The sequence below is a fragment of the Lissotriton helveticus genome, chromosome 1_2 (assembly GCF_964261635.1).
Source record: "Lissotriton helveticus chromosome 1_2, aLisHel1.1, whole genome shotgun sequence".
NCBI lineage: Eukaryota > Metazoa > Chordata > Amphibia > Caudata > Salamandridae > Lissotriton > Lissotriton helveticus.
The window spans coordinates 102566528-102587552 of record NC_136058.1 but is presented as its reverse complement, the minus strand read 5'-3'; the positions used below and the strand labels follow the sequence as shown (position 1 = coordinate 102587552).

Here is a 21025-nt window from a genome sequence, read left to right as displayed (position 1 = left end):
CTTTTGAAGCCAGAATACAACTGAAAATCGCTTGCATGACACACAAGGCTGTGCACCGGAATTCACCCGCCTATCTCACTCAAAAGCTGACAATCTCGGGTGGCTCCCGAACTACTAGAGGCACAAACAATCTTTTGCTGAAACCTCGAAGATTTCGGAAGGAAAAAACTTATAAACGCTCCTTTTCAGGAATGGCACCCAGGATCTGGAACTCACTCCCTCCGGAAACAAGGCTCATCTCCTCCGAAACAATCTTTAAGAGGGAAGTTAAAGCGATCCTCATGGCAAAATACACATGATCTATTGCTCCGTATCACTCATGAATCTGCCTTGTAAGTCCTTCCCGACCCTGGTCTACTGTGCCACCCGTGTTATCGAATTACTTAACTGTATACGCTCACTCTTTGTATTTTGTTATAATGTTTGATGCACCTGGTTGATTATGTATATTGTTATATTATTGACGCACCTGGTTGACTTTGCACACTTTACCCTCTCCATCTCAACGTTCCTTACTCCCCTAATACTCTCGCACCTGGGGGACTATACACCCTGCTCACACCTACCTCAACTGTACCCAGCTTTAAACTCTAAATATTCTAAACACGCTTAAGCAAGTATATGCTCCTTATTATTGCACTTTATACCATTGACGCAATTGTCTGTCTATACACTGTGTACCGACACTACCTCACCTGTGACCTACCTCATGTCCTTTGTCCCACCTATGTAACTAGCACCTTGTACCTAACTACCACATATATTACTCTGTATATACGCTTTATTACATTGTATTTTTTATCCCCATGCCCTTGTAAAGCGCTCTGATATCTGCAAAGATCTTGTTCGCGCTATATAAAACTTTCAAAATAAATAAATAAATATATCTAAAAGTTCATTCGTTTCTAAAAAATGGACCAGTTGTTTATTGACCAGTTTCTCCAAAACTTTGGAGCACAGCACAAAAACAACTTCATGTGTCAACCCTAACCCAGTTGCCTATGTATTTTAAAGTTAGTTGCTCCATTGAATACCAACACAGAAAGTAACAAAATATGTTGTAATTGATACATTTTGAGCCAAACGCGTTTTTATAGTGCAAATCTGTCATCAAACAGCAGCATCAAATTATACACGGTCTGTAGCTTCCCATTAACTGGTGAAAATGTGATTCTTCTAGAGCTTCGTCCATTTTCAGCCTTGGTTTTCGGCAGCTTTACTCAGTTCTGTTTTTTATTTAAGAATATGTTTCTACATGTGCTGATATCACTTCCGAGGCGTTGGGGTCCCCAGTGCAGTTCTCCATCTGTGATTTATTTCTTATGAATTCCATTCCTCATATTACAATCTCCAGTAATAACTGAACGATGCTTGTGAATTTTTCTTTTCTTCTGCTTAATTCACCCCTCTTCCAACCTCCAGTACAAAGCTCCTATAAACCATGCTGCTTTTAGGTACATTGTTATTTCCCTTGCTTTTTGAGCTTCAGATCAAAGTGCCTATCTTCAGTTGGCCTGCCAACGTTAGCCCTGGGCAGCTCAAATACTAGTTTATAATAGGATAATACAATGGACCTGAGGCACTGGATCATCCTATCTAGGGGTAGAAGGAATGCTTCATTCCGACTGCAGAATTGGCACAATTTGGCAATTCTGCGTTACTCCTTTAACGCAGAATTCCAGACAAATTCCACCAATTGCCATTTGGCAGAATTGTTTTCTGTGAGCATTCAGAAATGCGAGTGAAATTTGGCGTCCCCTGCTGCCATTTTCTAATGTGGGACATCGCAGTCGGAGGGCTGCTTCTCAAGTAGATTTGCTGCCACTAGAGCAGTTTTTTTCTACTTCAGCGACAGCAAAATCAACTTGAAATGCTGCGTGCTGTTGTGCACGGCATGCTGTTGTGCACGGCATGCTGCTGTTGGTGCAAATTTGTCAGCACAGCTCTCTACTGTCGCTAAATTGCAGCGTGAGTAGTGTGACACACATGTTTCTGCCTGTTAGCGGAACTCCACGGAATCTTGTGGAGGTTTTATGTAACTCCGCGGAATTCTGTGGAGTGAAACTGCGTGAGTTCCGCTCACCCTTATACCTATCTAATATTGTGACTGTGGTTTTAACAAGATTTGCCTCCTCAAATGTCGAAATTCATATGGTCACAAAGCAAGGTCACTGTACCAGGCATTACAAACCCATTATTTTATGTACTCTGACCATACAGTGAATCTAGCTAGATCGATAATTCCAACTTCACATCAACTTACATGAATTTGAATTCTGAGTCTTTTTACTTAAACAACATACAAATATTTTATGCAAAATACCTCATCAGGGATTGGGTGTAATCCAAAAAGCTCTTTGTGTCTGCTTGATTTTCTTTGATCCTCGTTTATATGGTCAATTTCTTCATTTGGCGTTCGATCAAGTAGATTGGGAAGCAACGAATCAGGAAGGGAGTTTTTCAAGTCAAAAATGCTACAGGCCCAGCTACCCCGTGGAGTGTCATCAATAGACATGGATCGCCTTTTCAGATCATCCTGTGAAGAAACAAAATGCATTAAGAAAGATATGCAATAACCTTCACCACTAAGAAATCTGCTTGCAATATTTAATCTTTGTTTCCGAGACTGGTGATCAAGTCTGGAAAGAAACTGAATTGTTGGGAGAAACCTGGTGACATAAAAAAAAATAGATTCAGAGAATGAAATATGACGTGAACAAAGTCTCATGAATAATTATTTATATTTCTGCACTCTAATACGAATTGGTACAGTGGTGCTTATAGAAGAAATACGAACAAATATTTCCTGGCATCAAGCAGATTATTTTGGACCCACTTATTGTCTTTAGCTTTAATTTAGTTTCGTTTTGGGGCTGGTGAAAATAAAAACTTTCATAAGAGGAGAGAATGGAAGCGTCATAAGTGGCATGATGCCAGAACTGGTGAAATATTATCAAATGTTTGTAAAGTTATCATCGCTTTAGATTCACATACTTGGTAATTTTGTATATTATAGATTACAGGCAACATCTATCCAGGATAGAACTATAACGGACAATTGTCTACAGGGCAACAGTTGGAAAGGCTCTCGGTAGTTGAAACAATACTTTCCAAACGTTCTCTTGCAGGCATCGGCTATGGCAGCATGATTGCCCATGACCCTTGTGTTCAGCCCCATATACTGTATGTGCTTTTCACTATGGCCCAGTCCATAATGTTAATTTGCTATGATAATCTGTTTACATGAAGGAGGGCACTGAATAATGAATCGGACTTCTAAAATGCCTTAGTGATGTGTACTTTCAAATTCATGTTGATAGACAGGGTTATACCAAAGTATGGGAATGTGCTAACCTCCTCCTCAAACTATACATTTGTTTTTGCCTGCTGCTATTTTTTCCTATAGACTCTTATCATTGATTTCTTTGTATTGTTATTCAATTCTTGTGTCTCGCCAACAATTCTCAACATCTCTTAACTGTGTTTGGAGCCCTTTTGGGGATCATGCTATCCGAAAGGAGTGATCAGCATACAGCAGCGCTGGGATCAGAGAACCCTCTACAACAGGCACATCTTGAGCAGCTCGCAAGACCTACTGTTGCATATTTTTGTGTAAAGTTAGAAGTGTAGAGTAGCATGCAGACAACTTTGTTTGATGAGAAGGTAGAAACGCTCAACATTTCTTTTTTGGCTCTTTCTTATTTGGGAGGTTTTCCTTGAATACACGGTAATAACTGACAATAAAACTGGCTCACTTACCAGGTTAGCTCTTTTTTTCATAGTGTGTCCCTTGGTACCTAAGTGAAGGTTGGTGTGAAATCCAAGAACGCCAAATATAGTGTTGTTGGTTTCAAAGTGATGTATTTGTGCAGAATATGCAAAACTATTAAGACATGGTCGGCAGGGCATAGCCTTATCACAAACCTTTTTGGATTAGATTTCAAATGTTTAGCTCCTCCATTAAATAATCTTGGACCATCAGGATTAGTCTGAAGTATAGTGTAAATCGATATCCATGAGAAGTATTGGTTTGCATAATTTTGGGCAATTCATGGCTTGTAAAATGGCATTATACAGCTGTTCCATCTAGAGACAGGGCACGTAAGACTTGTAAGAAAATGGTGTCAGTAGAGAAGGCCACAATTGTGGTAAAGCCCTCAACTGTTATCATACTGGGTCTGGAGGATGGCCCTTTGTGAGCTCGAGGATTGCTTTTGTAACTTATTCTTTTGCCAAGATCTCTTTGCACTTAGATGTAACATCTGAACATCCTCCTCTATTTGCATAATCAAGCCTTATTGATGAAGACCTAGTTGACAATTCACTTGGTTGCCAGACAACGTCCATTGACAACCAACTGCTGCTGGGTTTGCTGCATTGAATACTTTTGCAAAAAAAGGCTACAGGTTACATTCACTTCCAAAGTGTTCTTTGTGTCTCTGAGTCCTTCTCTTAAATTCCTTCAGTATGTTTGTGTATCTTTCTCCTACTCTGCTCCATCCAGGGCATCACATCTCTTCTGTAGGAATATTTTTTTTCACTCTCTATCAAGATTTTGGAGCCACTTCTGGTGCTCCTGATGTCCCTGTATACCCTACAGAGTGCACTGAATTAGTGAGGTTTTCCCTTGTTTTGCACTCTTTATCGAACCACCCTACTAGACCACATTTAATCATATGATTTTAATTTTTGCTGCTAGGATCTCTAGTTCCCAATGGCTGTATAAATGTTAACACATTTTCAAAATGAGCAAGCTTTTTTTTTTTAGCAAAGGATTGGTTTAATTCCATTAAAATCAAATTGCCTTTCAGTTCAGACCCAAGCTTTTCTGTATCAGGATCATTACTCATTCATTAAACTTAATATCCAAGCCACCATGCCAGTGTCGGCTAACTCTTGCATAAATTCCCAAATATTATCCAGTTCTGAGTTTGTATGTGCTGTGTGAAGGCTTAAGATGTCGTACAATATCAAAACAATACCTATCCGTTTCACCTCTGTTGCTTGGGCATGATCAAGCAGCTATCCATCATAAGCATCTCCACACAAACTACCAGACAATGACATTAGCTGTAACTTAATGCTTTTTGGTATCCTTTAGATGAAGAGCATAGCTGAGTTCATGGGGTGCTTAGACATTGGTGAGGATTTATCCTTTACAGTTGGGGCAGAATAGAAAATTAAGGGTATTTTTGTAATCCACTATAGAAGCTTGATACCTTGAGCATATCATCCTTGACAAAGCTACTCATTGTTCAATTGAATCATGATGAACACAATTGAGACGGATCAACAAGCAAACAATAAAGATATTAGTTATCAATTATATAATTCTTTGTGTAACACTTTTAGCCAAAGTGGACCAAAGAACACTCCACTTACTATCTAAAAATATATAACAACAATAACCATCCATTTCATTTGTCCTCATGAATGTTCTCCTAGTATGGTGACATAAAAGCCAAAACATATATATTGTTAATACTGGCCAGTGTGTAGATATTGTTAGGTCATAGTTTTCATTGAAAAGTTGATTTTATATTAATATTAATGAAAATGTGTAAAGTGCTTGTACAACCAGAGGTTTGATGGAGCTGAAAGAGCATGTGAGTGAATGCCCAGGAAAGGCATTGCGACCACCAGTCCACCAATACTCTAGAGAAAAGACTGTTTAAACAACCAAGCTTTTCTAAAAGATGTTAACTTTGACATGCAGCGGAGGTGAGCTTTTCTAAAAGATGTTAACTTTAACATGCAGCGGAGGTAACAAGGAAGAGAGTTCCACTTTACTGGGGCGAGGCTGGAGAATCTGAGGCTACCTAATCAGTGTTTCAAATCGCAGAATATTCAGCAAGTTGACAGTAGAGGATCAAAGAGTGTGTAAAGGATAGTACTTTAACATTCTTTTAGCGATAAAAGTAGTGCGACCCCATGAATGGCCTTAAATGGTTAAACAGACAGTTTTGGACTGTATTCACGGGCAACCAATACAATTTCTTTAAAAGTGTGGAGGGGAGGGGGGGTGGCATTACGTGAGATTTCCTATGGAGGTTAAAAACCATCCTGGCAGTAGAATTTTGAACCATCTGAAGCTAGGCCAAATCCCCTTTCGGTAATCCAACAGATAACATTTGAATAGTCCAGGGAAACCAATTACTGCAGACATAATAGTTTGTTTGGCATTAACCAAAAAATATGCCTATAATTTATAATAGCCCTTAAGATAAAAATGCATTTAGACACATTTTCTCATCCATAGTAAGTTATCCACTGTTACTCCCAGGCTTTTAGCAACTATCTTGGGATTAGGCAGTGTTCCCATTTCATGGGGCAGAACTGATTAGTCCAGAGCCCTGGATCAAATCTTATTACTACTATTTACATTTTGTGAGTGTCCAGCTTTAAATGGTGGAGCCTTATCCATCTACTGACAAAACATATGGTGTCCCAGAAGTTATGTTGAAGTGAGACATTAGCTTCCAGCTGCAGTAAAATCTGGATATCGTCCACATAATGAAATATACCTCAGCCTCCCTTTTCCATTTATTTTATGAGAGATCTGATATAGCTGTTAAAAAATGGGGGACAGGGCAGAGCCCTGTGGTACATCATACTTTATCTCGCTCTTATCTGCCACATATGGGGACAATTGTACAGACTTCATTCTGTTCTTAACCCCTTCGACGCTGATGACGAGCTGGGCTCGTCATGAGGTAGCCTCCTCGCACGCTCATGACGAGCCCAGCTCGTCACGTAAAGTGCGCTTTCGGAAATCTCAGAGTACGGGCGGAATTCCGCCCGCACGCATGCGGTTAAAAAATGACCCCAGCTAGGGATGAGGGGTCCTTGCAATACCCACAGCTTCAACACACTGAAGCAGGATATGATGATCCACTGTGTCGAATTCTGCGGATAAGTCTAAATGTTAATCCCATCTCAAGGTCCGCTCTCAGGTCATCAATTACGGCTAAAGTGACAGTTTCAGTTATGTGTCCAGGGCCGAAACCTAACTGCAATGGTCCAAATAAATGGTATTATAATTGTGTACTTATTTCATGTGTCACATGCACTTCCAGAATGTTAGTGCCAAATGGAAATAGGGTGATTGTTTTTTTTACCATTGCAGGTCATCAGTAGTTTTTTTCCAAAGACTTTATACAATTGCATTTTTTTAATTTTTACATTTCTTTAATAACTGTGACGCTGTTCAAGCAATATGATAAACCTCTGCAGAAAATGTTCACCTAATTTGGCAAGTTCCATGAAGATATGTCAAAGTGTGCAGAGGGTGACTTTTCCAGTTTTAACTTGCAATATGAATCGTTGGTCTCCACAAGCAGAAAAAATGCACCAAATTTGCAATGAATTTTACTCAAGGAAGTGACTTTGTTTGGTTTGATGTGAACCTGTCCAGTACATTTTGAGAAATCAGTGTTACAGAAATGTGTTACAGGAACGTGCCAGGTGGTTTTTAAAGGGTTACATTGATAGAGACATCTGGACCATTAGTCTGCAAACTCTGATTTACAGACCATTCGCAGACCAAAACCTGGTGGCAAAATATCTTAGATGCAAGTTCCCCTCAGACATTGAGGATCACAAAACCTGCTGAAGGCCCAACAAGGTGCTCCAAGTCCCTAAGTGTTTGCAGCAGGTTGAGCACAGAGCCTGGCCACAGCTTGCACACCAAGTTTAATTCTTATGAACTCACAATACTAAAAACACAACGTCCTAAAACAAGAACACTTACCTAAACCAGTAAATAATATGATATGTTCATAGTTGTCTCATTGATAGTGCTAATGGTAACGTGATATGTAAACTGACCTATAGGATCATTTAACATATGTGTAATTAATTCTGAGATGCACAGAGAAAGGTCGAGTCATTTGAGGGAAGAAAGGGAAGAGTAAATTAAAGCAAACTTGGTTCAGGTTGTGTATGCCTTCTCGGGACCTGCTAACAATTCCTTCAAGAGAATAAAAAGGACTGAAAAAGGATGGCTGAGCAGGCCATATTTATTTATTTATTTGCTGGTTTTTATAGCGCTTGAATCGACTCCAGATGGAGTATCTCTGCGCTTTTGGTGCCGGTTAAACAGGAGGTGTAATTAGAGCAGAAGCTAGATCTCATTTTTAAACAGAACGGTTTTCAATTGCCTTCTGAATTTTAAATGTTCAGTACACTGTCTCAGGGACAGAGGGAGTCTGTTCCACAATGTGGGTCCTGCAATTGATAATGCTTTATTCCCATGCCTCGCTTTCCTGGCACGGGGCACCACTAGGAGCAGATTATTGCTAGACCTTAGTGGTCGGGTTGGAATGTAGGGAATAAATTTGTTTTCAAGATATGCGGGCCCTTGTCCATGTAGACATTTGTGGATCAGGCAACATATTTTAAATTTCGTTCTTTGCCGGATTGAGAGCCAGTGCAGTTGCTCAAGGAGGGGTCTAGATGGAGTTCTTGGCGGAGCATTAAGAACTAGGCGGGCCGCCGTGTTCTGAATAACCTGGAGCTTAGCCAACACGCCTTCATTGGCAGAGAGCAGCAGGCCATTACAGTAGTCGATCCGACTTAGAACAAGTGCCTGAACTAGCGTTCTCCTAAAGGAATCCGGCAGCAGAGGGAAAACCTTACGCAACAGGCTGATGGTGTGGAAACAAGAACCCGAGATGTAATTAATGTGTTGTTTTAGTGATAGTTCTTGATCCAGACGGACTCCTAGGTTTTTCACTATCTGTTTGGGTTCGGGGGCTGCTCCCAGGTCCTGTGGCCACCAATCCGGGGCCCATAGCATCCTGGCTTCTCCAAACAGCATGACTTCAGTCTTGCTGACGTTGCACTGAAGGCAGTTGGAGGACATCCAGTGTGCCACTGCCTTCATACCTGATGAGAAGGAGTTTCTTACTTCAGCGGAGAGGGTTTTGAAGGGGAAGAGGAGCTGTGTATCATCAGCATAAGATACTGGGATGAAACCATACTTGCGCATCACTCTAGCCAGGGGTGCCACATAAATGTTAAAAAGGGTCGGGCTTAGACAGGAGCCCTGTGGCACCCCTTTTGATATCTCCACCTCCGCTGAACGATATGCACCCATGGTGACACTCTGGGTGCGATCGGATAAGAAACTCCTTAACCAGGCAAGGGCTTTGTTCTTGATGCCAGCGTTCGACAACCGCTCGGTCAGGATGGAATGTGACACGGTGTCGAACGCTGCTGACAGGTCTAAAAGAACCAAGATCACTGAGAAGCCCTTGTCCTGGTACATGTGCAAGTCATCAGTGACTGACAGAAGGGTGGACTCAGTGCTATGTTTAGGTCTGAAACCTGACTGAGAGTAGTCCAGGCCCTCAGCAAGTTCGATATAGCTGGACAGATGGTGGTTGACATGCTTCTCAGTCAGTTTCCCTAGAAAAGGTAGTAGGGAAATGGGCCTAAGATTTGCCAATTCGGCCCACGGGGTCGCAGTGTTTTTCCTAATTGGTCTAACAATGGCTCGTTTCCATTCTCTAGGGACATTGCCTGTGCTAAGAGAGAAATTTACCAGTTCTTCAATCATGGGGCAGAGCTGTTCAGCTAGGGCGGGCATTATTCTAGCCGGGATAGTGTCATCTGGGCTACCACTTTTGATCTGCGATATCAAGGAGAGGATTTTTCCGGAAGAAATAGGAGGGAAGATATCAAGTGAATGAGTATCCTGCTTCAGTTCAGCATCTATTTGGGGAAGCGCTATATCTGTAGTGGTGGTCTTGTTAGCGCTAATTATTTTCTCATAGATCTTGTCTATTTTATCGGTAAAAAAATGGGATATTTCATTACACAGCTGTTGTGATGCAAACTCAGATGATTCACATGCTGTTGGTTTAACAAATGTTTGAAGGATTTGATATAGGACCCTGGGTGAGTTCCCTGCAGCTGTGATTTGTGAAGCAATATGGGTTTTTCGTGCTACACGGATGGCTTTATGGTAGATGGATAGTGAATCCCAATATTTATTCTTGTCCTCTGCCAGATGAGAGGTTCTCCACTTCTTCTCTAACTTCCTGGCGGTTAGTTTTAACGTCCTTAGATGGTCCGAGAACCAGATTTCCTGTTTCTTTGCAGGTCGGGGTTTGAATAGCTTCATAGGGGCAATTTTGTCTATCGCATCCCTAGTTGCACTTTCAAATTTTTCAAGTGCGGCTTCAACATTTCCAATGGGGAGGATGGGGAGGGGTTTGAACTTTCCTTTGAAGGAGTTAGCAGTAACTTTGTGCCATTGTCTGCGTACACTAGGTAGGGAGATCGTGCCTGCAGGGGTAGGGTTAAAATAAGGAGTGTAAAATTCAATAATAAAATGATCAGTCCAGTTAGCCTGAATTGCAGGTAGGCATGAAACTGACAGGAAATTAGATAAAATCAGGTCTAGGGTGTGTCCTGCCTGATGGGTGGGCCCAGAGTTACATTTTGTGAGTCCTAATAAGGATAGATCTGTTAATAGAGTTTGCGCTTCACTACAATCCAGCCTTTCGCTGTGTACATTAAAATCCCCTACTAGTATGAAGTTGCTCTCATTATTTATATGAGGGGCAAGTAACTCAATCAACATGCTTTCTCTGGGGCCACGGTCGCCGCCGGGTGGCGTTGACCACCTTGACGAGACCCAAGTGTGAGGGAGGGATGGCTGTCCCCGACTATGAGTTATACTATCTGGCAGCGCAGCTCCAGGTCCTGACGCAGAACGTGGCCAGAGAATTCAGGGGGCCTGATGACGGCCGGGGGGTCGGCATTCAGAGGCATGTCTTGTCGTCTATCGTGATGCAACAGAGACTGGCTGGTAGGGACCTCACGATGGAGGAAAGGACACTTAGATTGTCTTGGAATAGGAACCTGAAGAGGGCTGGCAAGCGCCGGCCTTACGCACCGGAGATTCCGCTGGGAATGCTCACTGCCTTACCGCACGGAGGTGACTGGTCCCGATTATTAGAGTGGGAAGACTTGGGTCTGCAGATGGTAGGAGACCTCTATGTGGACGGGACACTGGCCTCATTCCAGACTTTACAAGAGCAATTCGGCCTGCCGAGTGGTACCTTCCTGTTGCATGCGGCGGTTGTCACGGCGATGCAGAGGCACTGGGGGGGTGGGCTGGCGGAACCGGAGGTGACGATGGTGTGCCAGTATGTGATGATGGCAGCGGGCACCGTCAAGGCGGTGACCTGCCTCCACAATAGAATGTTGAATGAAGGTCTAGCCCCGTTAGTTGAGTTGAAGTCGCGTTGGGAGGCCAGCGTCGGTAAACAAATCCCGGACTCTGTGTGGGGTCAGGTGTTGCACAGGACCTGGAAAGGGACGAGGAATGCGAGATTCCAGCAGGTGCATTTTTTCGTGCTCCATCGGGCGTATTTGACCCCGGAGAGGTTACGTCGACACTTCCAGGTGCTTGATGCCATGTGCCCACGATGTCTAGAGCCGGAGGTGGATCTGGACCACATGCTGTGGGGATGCCCGAAGTTGGGGGACTACTGGTCTGAGGTAGGGGACCTCCTGAATGCTGTCACGGATCGGGAGGTAGACTTTGACATGGCCGCATGCCTGCTTCTTTGGTTCCCGCACACCAAAAAGACCAAGGTAACGAGCAAATTCATTGGGTTGGGCTTGATACTGGCACAGCGCGAGATCACTTGGCATTGGAAATCTAAAGAGGGGCCGTCTGTGCGGCGGTGGAGGAATGAATTGGTGAAGTGGTGTGGCTGTGAGAGTGTGCTGAGGATGCGCCAGGCGACTAGAACTGGTAACAAGAAGAGTTTGGAACTGGCGCGGTCCTGGGAGCTGGTAGTGCAGGCGTTAAGAGACTACTTAACTGAAGGCGAAGAGACGGATCAGTTATAGGAAGGGATTCCGTGGGACTACTTGATTGTCAGAACTTCCTGATAGTTGTCACCATAGAGCAGGAGGAGGATGGTAGAACCCGCATTAGCAGCAGTTGGGGGGGAGGGTACTGGGAGGGAATCGTAGGAGGGGGTGGTTTGCCGGCCAGCGGCAGCCTCCCGGAACCGGATGGCCCTGGGTGGTAGTCGTGATGATTTAGTGAAGTGACATTGGAGTGGCCTAGGACTAGATGGAGAGGGTGGGTTGGTTGTTCTGGGGTAAAAGCAGAAACGAAGTGTTACACTTGACCTGTGACCCGCACAGGGCACGCAACGAAGTACCTCCAGTGAACTGACTCATTGAAGCGCCGCCCAGCCTCCGGGATGTGGGCTAATCGGCTGTGTATTGTATTGCTATCACACTGTATGCTGGGTGCCGTTGGTGTATAGGTTGGCCTGTTGGATGTGGTTATTCCTGATTCTGCAATAAAAATATATTTACAAAAAAAAAAAAAAAGTAACTCAATCAACATATTGGGAAAGTTTGTGCATGGCCCGGGAGGACGGTATACTAGGGCACCTTTTTGACTTTCTTTGGGGGAAAATATAACTTTGAAAACTAGTAATTCAATTTCTGGGGTACTCAGCTCATCTAGAATTGAGATGTTAATATCTTGTTTGTGCACAATAGCTATCCCACCACCTGTTTTTATGGGGCGGTCCAGTCTGACTATTTTGTAGTCATCTGGGATTCCTAGGGTTATAGCAGGGGTAGAATGTGGTTTTAACCATGTTTCTGTGAGATAGCACAGGTCGGGTTGTTTTGAGGAAATTAGGTCCCAAACTTCGGCAGTGTGTTTAGAGAGTGACCTAATATTACAGAGGATGTTTTTCCTCCCCGAAGGAATATGGTTAGAATAAATAGCAGCATTGCTAGGCGGTTTATATAGTTTATGATATTTAGTATTGATATTATCTCTTGTTTGAGTATAAAACTGATTGTGGCAGTGAAAGCAGGAAAAAGGCCCTTCTACCTCAGGGAAAACATCCCTTCTGCAGCCCAGTAGCGGCGCAGATTTAAGTTGCAGCAGTACCTGAGGCGTGTATGTAAGCCCCCTTGGAGGATGCCTTGGTAAGTCGGTTGATGCAGCCCCCATGGTCCCTGTGCCCCGTCCTGTCGCGGACGGGCGCAGACGGGCAGGTCTTTGGCTTGTCTTAGGCGCCGTCCAGGGCGCCCCGCTGCGCGCTCGTACCGACGAGGGGCTAAATAGCCCTCAGAATTGAGCAGCTAGAGCGCTAACCGCTCGACTTCCTGTGGGCGTCTGGCTCTTGCCTGCCCCGCCCTCCGCACTACGGTATTGGCTACCGAGTCGGACCGGGGCGGGCAGGCTGGAATATTGAGCACAGACGGCTGGTAAATGTTATGTGAGCCCTTAGCGGCACCGGCGAAGTGCAATGTGCAAATGGCAATACAAAGTGCAAAGGTACAGTTAAAATTATTATTCAACTTTAGCTACTATCCGCCGCTAGTGCTAAAGTGCTAGGCTCAATTAAAAGTGTATTTTTAAAATTAGTAGTCAATTTAAAAATCAAGCAATTTTCAGAGGGTTAAAACAGTTTCCCTGCAGAGCATCCGCTCTAAATATGTTTCAGGCGCCAAGCGGGGTCAGGAGATGCTGCCACCGTCGTCCCTTACCGCAATGGGTTGTGCCTCCTCGCAGCCTAAATAGCCCTCAGAATTGAGCAGCTAGAGCGCTAACCGCTCGACTTCCTGTGGGCGTCTGGCTCTTGCCTGCCCCGCCCTCCGCACTACGGTATTGGCTACCGAGTCGGACCGGGGCGGGCAGGCTGGAATATTGAGCACAGACGGCTGGTAAATGTTATGTGAGCCCTTAGCGGCACCGGCGAAGTGCAATGTGCAAATGGCAATACAAAGTGCAAAGGTACAGTTAAAATTATTATTCAACTTTTGCTGCTATCCGCCGCTAGTGCTAAAGTGCTAGGCTCAATTAAAAGTGTATTTTTAAAATTAGTAGTCAATTTAAAAATCAAGCCATTTTCAGAGGGTTAAAACAGTTTCCCTGCAGAGCATCCGCTCTAAATATGTTTCAGGCGCCAAGCGGGGTCAGGAGATGCTGCCACCGTCGTCCCTAACCGCAATGGGTTGTGCCTCCTCGCAGCCTAAATAGCCCTCAGAATTGAGCAGCTAGAGCGCTAACCGCTCGACTTCCTGTGGGCGTCTGGCTCTTGCCTGCCCCGCCCTCCGCACTACGGTATTGGCTACCGAGTCGGACCGGGGCGGGCAGGCTGGAATATTGAGCACAGACGGCTGGTAAATGTTATGTGAGCCCTTAGCGGCACCGGCGAAGTGCAATGTGCAAATGGCAATACAAAGTGCAAAGGTACAGTTAAAATTATTATTCAACTTTAGCTGCTATCCGCCGCTAGTGCTAAAGTGCTAGGCTCAATTAAAAGTGTATTTTTAAAATTAGTAGTCAATTTAAAAATCAAGCAATTTTCAGAGGGTTAAAACAGTTTCCCTGCAGAGCATCCGCTCTAAATATGTTTCAGGCGCCAAGCGGGGTCAGGAGATGCTGCCACCGTCGTCCCTTACCGCCATAGAGGGGCAGGTCTGGGAACACAGTTGTTAGGGTCAGTTATTCACAGCTGCGAACGTTTCTTCACTTCTTTACCAAACCATGCACATGCAAACTATGATACTTTTTCTGACTTCACAGTACTTTTTACTGTAGGTCTGATGAAAGAAGGAACACAGTGGCAAAGTCGTTCTGAACGAACTGCAGTCAGGACTTCAAAGCTAGAAACAAATGCCTTACTTTACTTGGCAAAGCCAATCAGGCACATAAAATATCATAATATAGTTACTTCCTGCTCTGCCATGTTTATGTTACACTCCAAAGATCCTATCCCTTCCAGCCTCGTCCATGACCTCAAACACATCATTGCCCCTTACTGGACTTCAATCATTAACTCTTCTTTTGCAACGGGGTGTGTCCCTGACTCTCTCCAGCTCAGTCAAATCACACCCATACTCAAAAACCCATCGGCTGACCCGAATGACCCTAACAACTTTCGCCTCATTTCGAACCTCCCTCTGCTACCTAAAGTACTGGAAAAATGTGCTCTCAGACAACTCGACAATCACATCTACAATTTCAACCTACTTGCCCTGCTGCAATCCGGTTTCAGAAAAGGATGCAGCAAGGAAACCGCCATGCTCCAAATTGTAGACGATCTCCACCGGTCCCAATGGTGAGTCCTGCCTTCTCATTCTCCTTGACCTCTCCGCTGCCTTCAATACAGTTAACCACGCCTCTCTACTCAACTCACTCAAAACCCGTTTTGGCATCAACGGTCTAGCCCTTTAATGGTTCTCCTCCTTTCTCCAACACAGAACTCAACAAATCAAACCCCACTCCGGTCTCCCTAGGCGTACCCCAGGGCTCAATTCTCTCTCCCTCCCTCTTCAACCTCTTTATGGAACCCCTTACCCTCATTCTGAAACAAGCAGGAATTAACTACTCTCTCTACACGGACGACACCCAACTGTACTACAAGATCAAATCCCACGCTGATATTATTCACCTTAACAATGCCCTGAGCATGATCCAATCCTGGTTCTTCTCCAACCACCTCAAACTTAACCCCAATAAAACCGAAATTATTCTCTTCTTACCTAAAAACAACAAGCTCCCCATCCAAGGGTGTCTCCCAGACCTCAATGCCCTTAACTGCTTGCTCTCCTTATCTAACTCAGCAAAATCACTTGGCTTCAACATCAACAACAAACTCACTCTTAATAACTACATCAAAAACGCGGCAAAGGGAGCTCTCTGCACACTCCGACATCTTAAAAAACTCAAACCCTTCATTCCTGCTGACGACTTTAAATGGGTTGTTCAATCCCTAGTCCGCTCCAAAATAGACTATGGTAATTCTATCCTCACTGGAATCCCCAAAACACACCTAGCCCCCCTCAGATCCGTGCTCAACTCAGCCACCAAGCTAATCACCGACTGCAAACACTTCGACCGCATCTCCCCAGCCCTCAAGGCCCTAAACTGGCTACCAGTTGAGGGAAGATCTGCATACAAGACTGCCTGCATAACACACAAAGCCCTACACCAACAAACCCCGCTCTATCTCTCTGACAAACTCGAAAAAGCTGGCTGCTCCCGGCAGACGAGAAGCTCAAATGCCCTACTTCTCACCCCCCCACCCCCCCCCCATCAAATAGGAGCACCACACAATGCCGCTCCTTCTCGGGAAGCGCCCCGATCATCTAGAACGCCCTCCCCAGAGACCAGCCCTGCAAGCCCTCGTACCACAGCTTTAAATAAGACCTCAAATCCCACCTTCCCTTCAAATACTGGGGTCCTTAATCGCTGCATCCAACCCTTTATTCATTCCCCGTTATTTATACCACCCTTGACAGTCTTTTCTGTCCGACTCTTCTCCCCTACCCTCTCTCTCTCTCCTAGACATTTTTCTCCACTCTAATACTAGCCCTCTTTCTTTTACTCCCTTGCTTTTTTACTGTTTCTGTGCTGTCTGTCGCAACATGTTTGTTCTCCTCTTGGCCCTAACTATTAGCATATTTGTTCATTTAAGACGTGTTTTTTAATGTGCAATGTCTGTATATTTTTTGATCCAGTTGAATCGACTGTACAGACTGGAATTTTATTGCTCATGTAAAGCGCTCTGCTACCTCTGGGTCTTACAGCGCTATATAAAACTTTTCAAATAAAATAAATAAATAAATAGATGCCCTCACGCATCAAAACTTTAAAGAACAAAGTGGAAGTTGTCTGGCAGCCTGTCACTTAGTTGTTTAAACTAAACATTAACAGTCCTTCCCTGTTTTTACATGCTCAAATTAGATGCTCATCTGTATCAGAAAGATGTGCCTTCTCTTTTTAACTTTGTTGACATCTAGAAAATAAGGCTCTGTTTATTATTTGTTCATGACAGTTAGAAACAAATAAATATTGTCCTTTTATATGTCTTTGCTCAGTAATCCAGTTTTTAAGACTTAGCACCATAACAAGAGAACTGATGTGGTAATTACAAGTATTATTATGTACGTTTGTATACACTTGACTTTTCATTGTTGACATTCTGAGTAATAACAGCTCATGAGGAGTTTATGTTCAATTGCTATTTATGTTCTATGTATTCTGTTTGGAACCTTATGCCTCACGTGATGGTCTGGTTCGAGAGCGAACAGGCGAGTCAGTTGCCTGCTGCACTGATCTGTATAGGAGCTCGTTGTTGTGAGTCCCTGTAAATAAACTTCTAGATTTCCTTATCTTCTAAGTCTGCTCTTCTTTCTTGAGTCTTGGAGAAAGTTAAACCCCTTTACTACAACTGGGAGCTGACACACCAATCAGAATGCTCTGGTGGCAGGTTACTGCTGCGGTTACAAGCCTCAAAAGGGAGCATTCTCCCCTGGATTTGCTCTCCCTGCCACTATGCACTGAACCCTCGCCTTCCTTGTCAGACGGGAAATGTAAGCTCAAGTGCCCCAGTACTTTAGAAAAAAAACTGGAATATTTGGGCTTATATTTCCACTTCTGACTAGAAAAGGGATGCCCAAGCAAGTACTGTCAATGAGAATGTGTTAAGAAGATGGTGCTGTGGATGGGGGAGGATTACAGAAGCCCTACTGCCCTTACCTGCAGGGTAATAAATACCCTCCTCTGGTAATAGGTCCTAGCCATAATTATGGGAAGAGAAATTATTAGCTGTTATTAAACATTTTAGTAGTAGTACTTAAATGCTATGTCCTCAAGTGTGTCATTTAGGATTAGATGCATAGGGATGGCATGCCCTAAGCCACCTTTATGATGTCCCTTCCATACTTTGTGGACTGCTTTCAAATGTCTAACTAACCATATTATTGTTCTTTTAAAAAGAAAGTTTTTACTTATTGGTATAATTATCGTAAACATCTATGAGTTACAGTAGATCCTTTGTTGTGCCCGGTAATCGTCAACATGCTGCAACACTGACTTTTCAATAAAGATTGTTTAAAAAACAATGTACAGGACCAAGGGGGAAAAAGGAGCTTCCTGTGAAGTAATCTCTAGTCAAAGGGCATGTGTTGTCTCTACTGCAACTTCTACAAAGCCAATTAATCTATGCAACTGTTTCTCATCATTTTAACTTTATAGACAGATTGTCACTAAGTGGGAAGCCTATATGGATAACTAGCTGCTGAATCAAATGATATCAATCCACTTCAAGAGCATGTTGTAAAATTTTTGAAATATGCAAAATGTGCAAATACTGTGTGAAAATTATTTTTTATAATTAGTGTTTTTAATTAGGCATAGAGTTGTAACTGATGAACTAATGATGTTGCATTCTGAACACTTTTCTTATGTCAATTAGAAATGTGAATAATGCTAGCAACAGTTATGCCACATTTTTGTGTGATATGCCATTATTTTAAAAAATGGATGCAATTTCTAGGGTTATACTCAACTTGCCCCTCGAAATCAGTATTCCACTGGAAAATTATCTCTCTCATGTTTCTGTAAAGCATTGAAAGACTTATGTCCAACATACAACAGTGTTAGAAAGTGTGTATTGTGAATGAAGCTTCTATTGTGTCATCAAAGTATCATTTTCAAGGACTTCTGCTGGAAGTGTTATTGTAGACTTGCTAATATTATGAGCCATTGTTTAAGAAATGTTTCATTTTTGTTACACATCTCCAGAGTGTGGTTGACGAGGAAGCAAGCTGAAGATTACTCTAAATGGGTTAGTACTAAAGGTTTTGAAAATGTAGTTGGTGTTCAGATTTTTCGATGCAACCCTACCTATGATCATAATATGCTGAATGTGACGAATCTATTTGTCTATAAAACCTTTGACTTTTTGTCTTTCACAGGAAATTTTCACTTTAGTTTGACGGAGACTTTGCTCACTACTTTCATTAGGGATTCTTGCCATGCTCCTCTTTTGTTTTTGGGTCCGTACTCTTAATAAGTCTGACTTAGTATTTTACATAGATTCTTCCTAACTTGGGATAATTTTTATGATTTTGCATTTATGTGAAGCTTCATCAAATGAAACCTATAATTCAACATAAAAATAATACAATACACTGGAAGGATATTCACAAACCTTGGAGGCAAAGCGACAAACTGAACCACCATACATTTATAGATTAACTAATCTTTTAGTGTTTAATGAACTTTTCGGAAAATGTACCTGTTCATCCTGGTAACAATTATTATCAGGAGCTTCATCGGACTCAAAAACTTGTCTTGGAAGACCCTTCTGTCGTTCCTTCTGTTTATCTAATGTGTTAGGGTTGAATCCCGTACCAAGTTTGTGATATCTATTTAACAAAACAAACAGTTTAAATATTTCTTTCATGGCTTTCTCTTTTCTTGCATTATTACCTTTGCAGAGAAACAAAATAGCAAGTAAAGCTGGATAACACTTAATTTCTAATTTCACCTCTTAATACACTGTTTGGCATGTACTCATACTGACAGCAGTAAATCCTTTGACAGTGATTCTGCTGGCAGTAATTTAACTTGTGGAATTTCGGCCTTTTCCAGGAAAGGGCAAGATTTTACAGAGCCTCCCATCCCAAGTCTTCTAAAACAAATTGTATTTCAAACATTAGTATACTGGTCTACAATGATGCATTCATAAAATATATAATGTAAAAAGACTTAACATGATATAACTTGTTCCTGTCGGAAATATATAGTTATCAGTGGGATATCCAAAATCATGCCTCCATTATTTTCAACAATTCAGATATTCATTTATCGATGTCCTGGTTGACATTTGAGTCCTTATCTAAGTATTCTGTAGCATAGCTATTAGCAACTCCATTATTATTTTCTTACAATTAAGCAAGAAACATAATAAAAATAACACTAGTTACTGTTCCAACCTGAATATGCAAGACGGTCAAGAGCTCCTTATGTTGCATCACTTCTCTATTCCAATACCAAATCTCTCCCAACCAACACTTGAGAAGAGTGATATTCAAGCAGTTCTCTCATTTCCTTCACCCAACATTAATCACAATATAATGTGACATTTCATGAAAAAATCAGAACTAATCACCTGATCAAAAATGGGCAGCTCAAACACAGCATATTGGGTGTTGGAAGATTTCTTCCAAAATCTATAATGGGAGGTTCCCCACCCACAGAATTGCTCGACATACTGCTTTCTGGAGTATTCAAAGGTGTCACTGCACTCTGAGATCTGCATATGTCTTAATCGGGCATCACCGCTAGTAGTGACAGATGCATGGACATTTTTAACTCAACTGGAGAGACTGACAGGGGTTGTTAAATATGCTCACGGTGACCTTAGCTACCTCTGGCAATATATGGTGTCACTTGGATTAAGCAATTATCGAAACACACAGATGTGATATTGGAAGAAAGGCAGCCTGTAGTAGACTGAGGAAGCTGGGGCAACTACAGGGATTTGGTGGACAGGACATGATCGGGATCTCCAACCTTCGTGTGTGGAATTCAGAAGGATTAAAACCTTTAAGCAACTTAGATCAGACTCGTCTTGGGACACATGAAAACTGATACCAACAGCTTACTCATGAACTCAAGCTCATGTCCCTGTTGTCAACCAGATTTCACTCCTTTAGCACTTAGATACTGTCAGAGACTATTTAAATTAGCTGTCTCTTTGATATGTATAAACCTAAGCTAATAACACACCCAGTGCTTCAAGCAGACTAAAGATGCCCTGGGATATGGACCTAAGTGAGATAAATGGCAGCGAATGGGAAGAGGAATTGCAGCACACACATGAGGTGGCAATTAGAATGGCACTTACATTAGTGCAGCTCAAGCAGTTACAAAGGGTATATTATACAGCTGATGAAGACTGGAAAGACAAACACTGCTCTCTATCTCAGGGGGTGAGATCAAATTCATGATTCCATCCACGCCGCATGGCTTTTGCTCAAAATTGAAGGGTCTCTGACATGCCAGCTGCTGTCTGAATTAAATACTAGAAGAATCATACATTGGGAGAGCTAAAGTGACGTTGTTGGGAGCCTGGAATGAAGAAGCATTTACAAAATATGTTAAAATGCCCTGCAAACTGGGCCTCATGGTTGCTTGTTTGTAACACTGCCAAATTATATTCAGAGTTTACAA

The 21025-nt window shown here is 42.7% G+C and overlaps 1 protein-coding gene across 14 annotated transcripts in view; it reads right to left on the bottom strand.

Annotated features, from left to right (window-relative positions):
• DOCK7 (dedicator of cytokinesis 7) overlaps nucleotides 1-21025 on the bottom strand; it is an 870736-nt gene that overhangs the window by 681715 nt on the left and 167996 nt on the right. For all 14 annotated transcript variants that reach the window (XR_013603568.1, XR_013603571.1, XM_078669468.1 and 11 more), the window contains exons 5-6: nucleotides 19086-19215; nucleotides 2324-2536 (exon numbers count right to left, since the gene is read on the bottom strand). Coding sequence is in view for 12 of the 14 variants with exons in the window: in XM_078669468.1 (XP_078525594.1) it covers nucleotides 2324-2536; nucleotides 19086-19215 (343 nt within the window). In the remaining 2 variants the exon portion in view is untranslated. The remainder of the gene's footprint in view (nucleotides 1-2323; nucleotides 2537-19085; nucleotides 19216-21025) is intronic.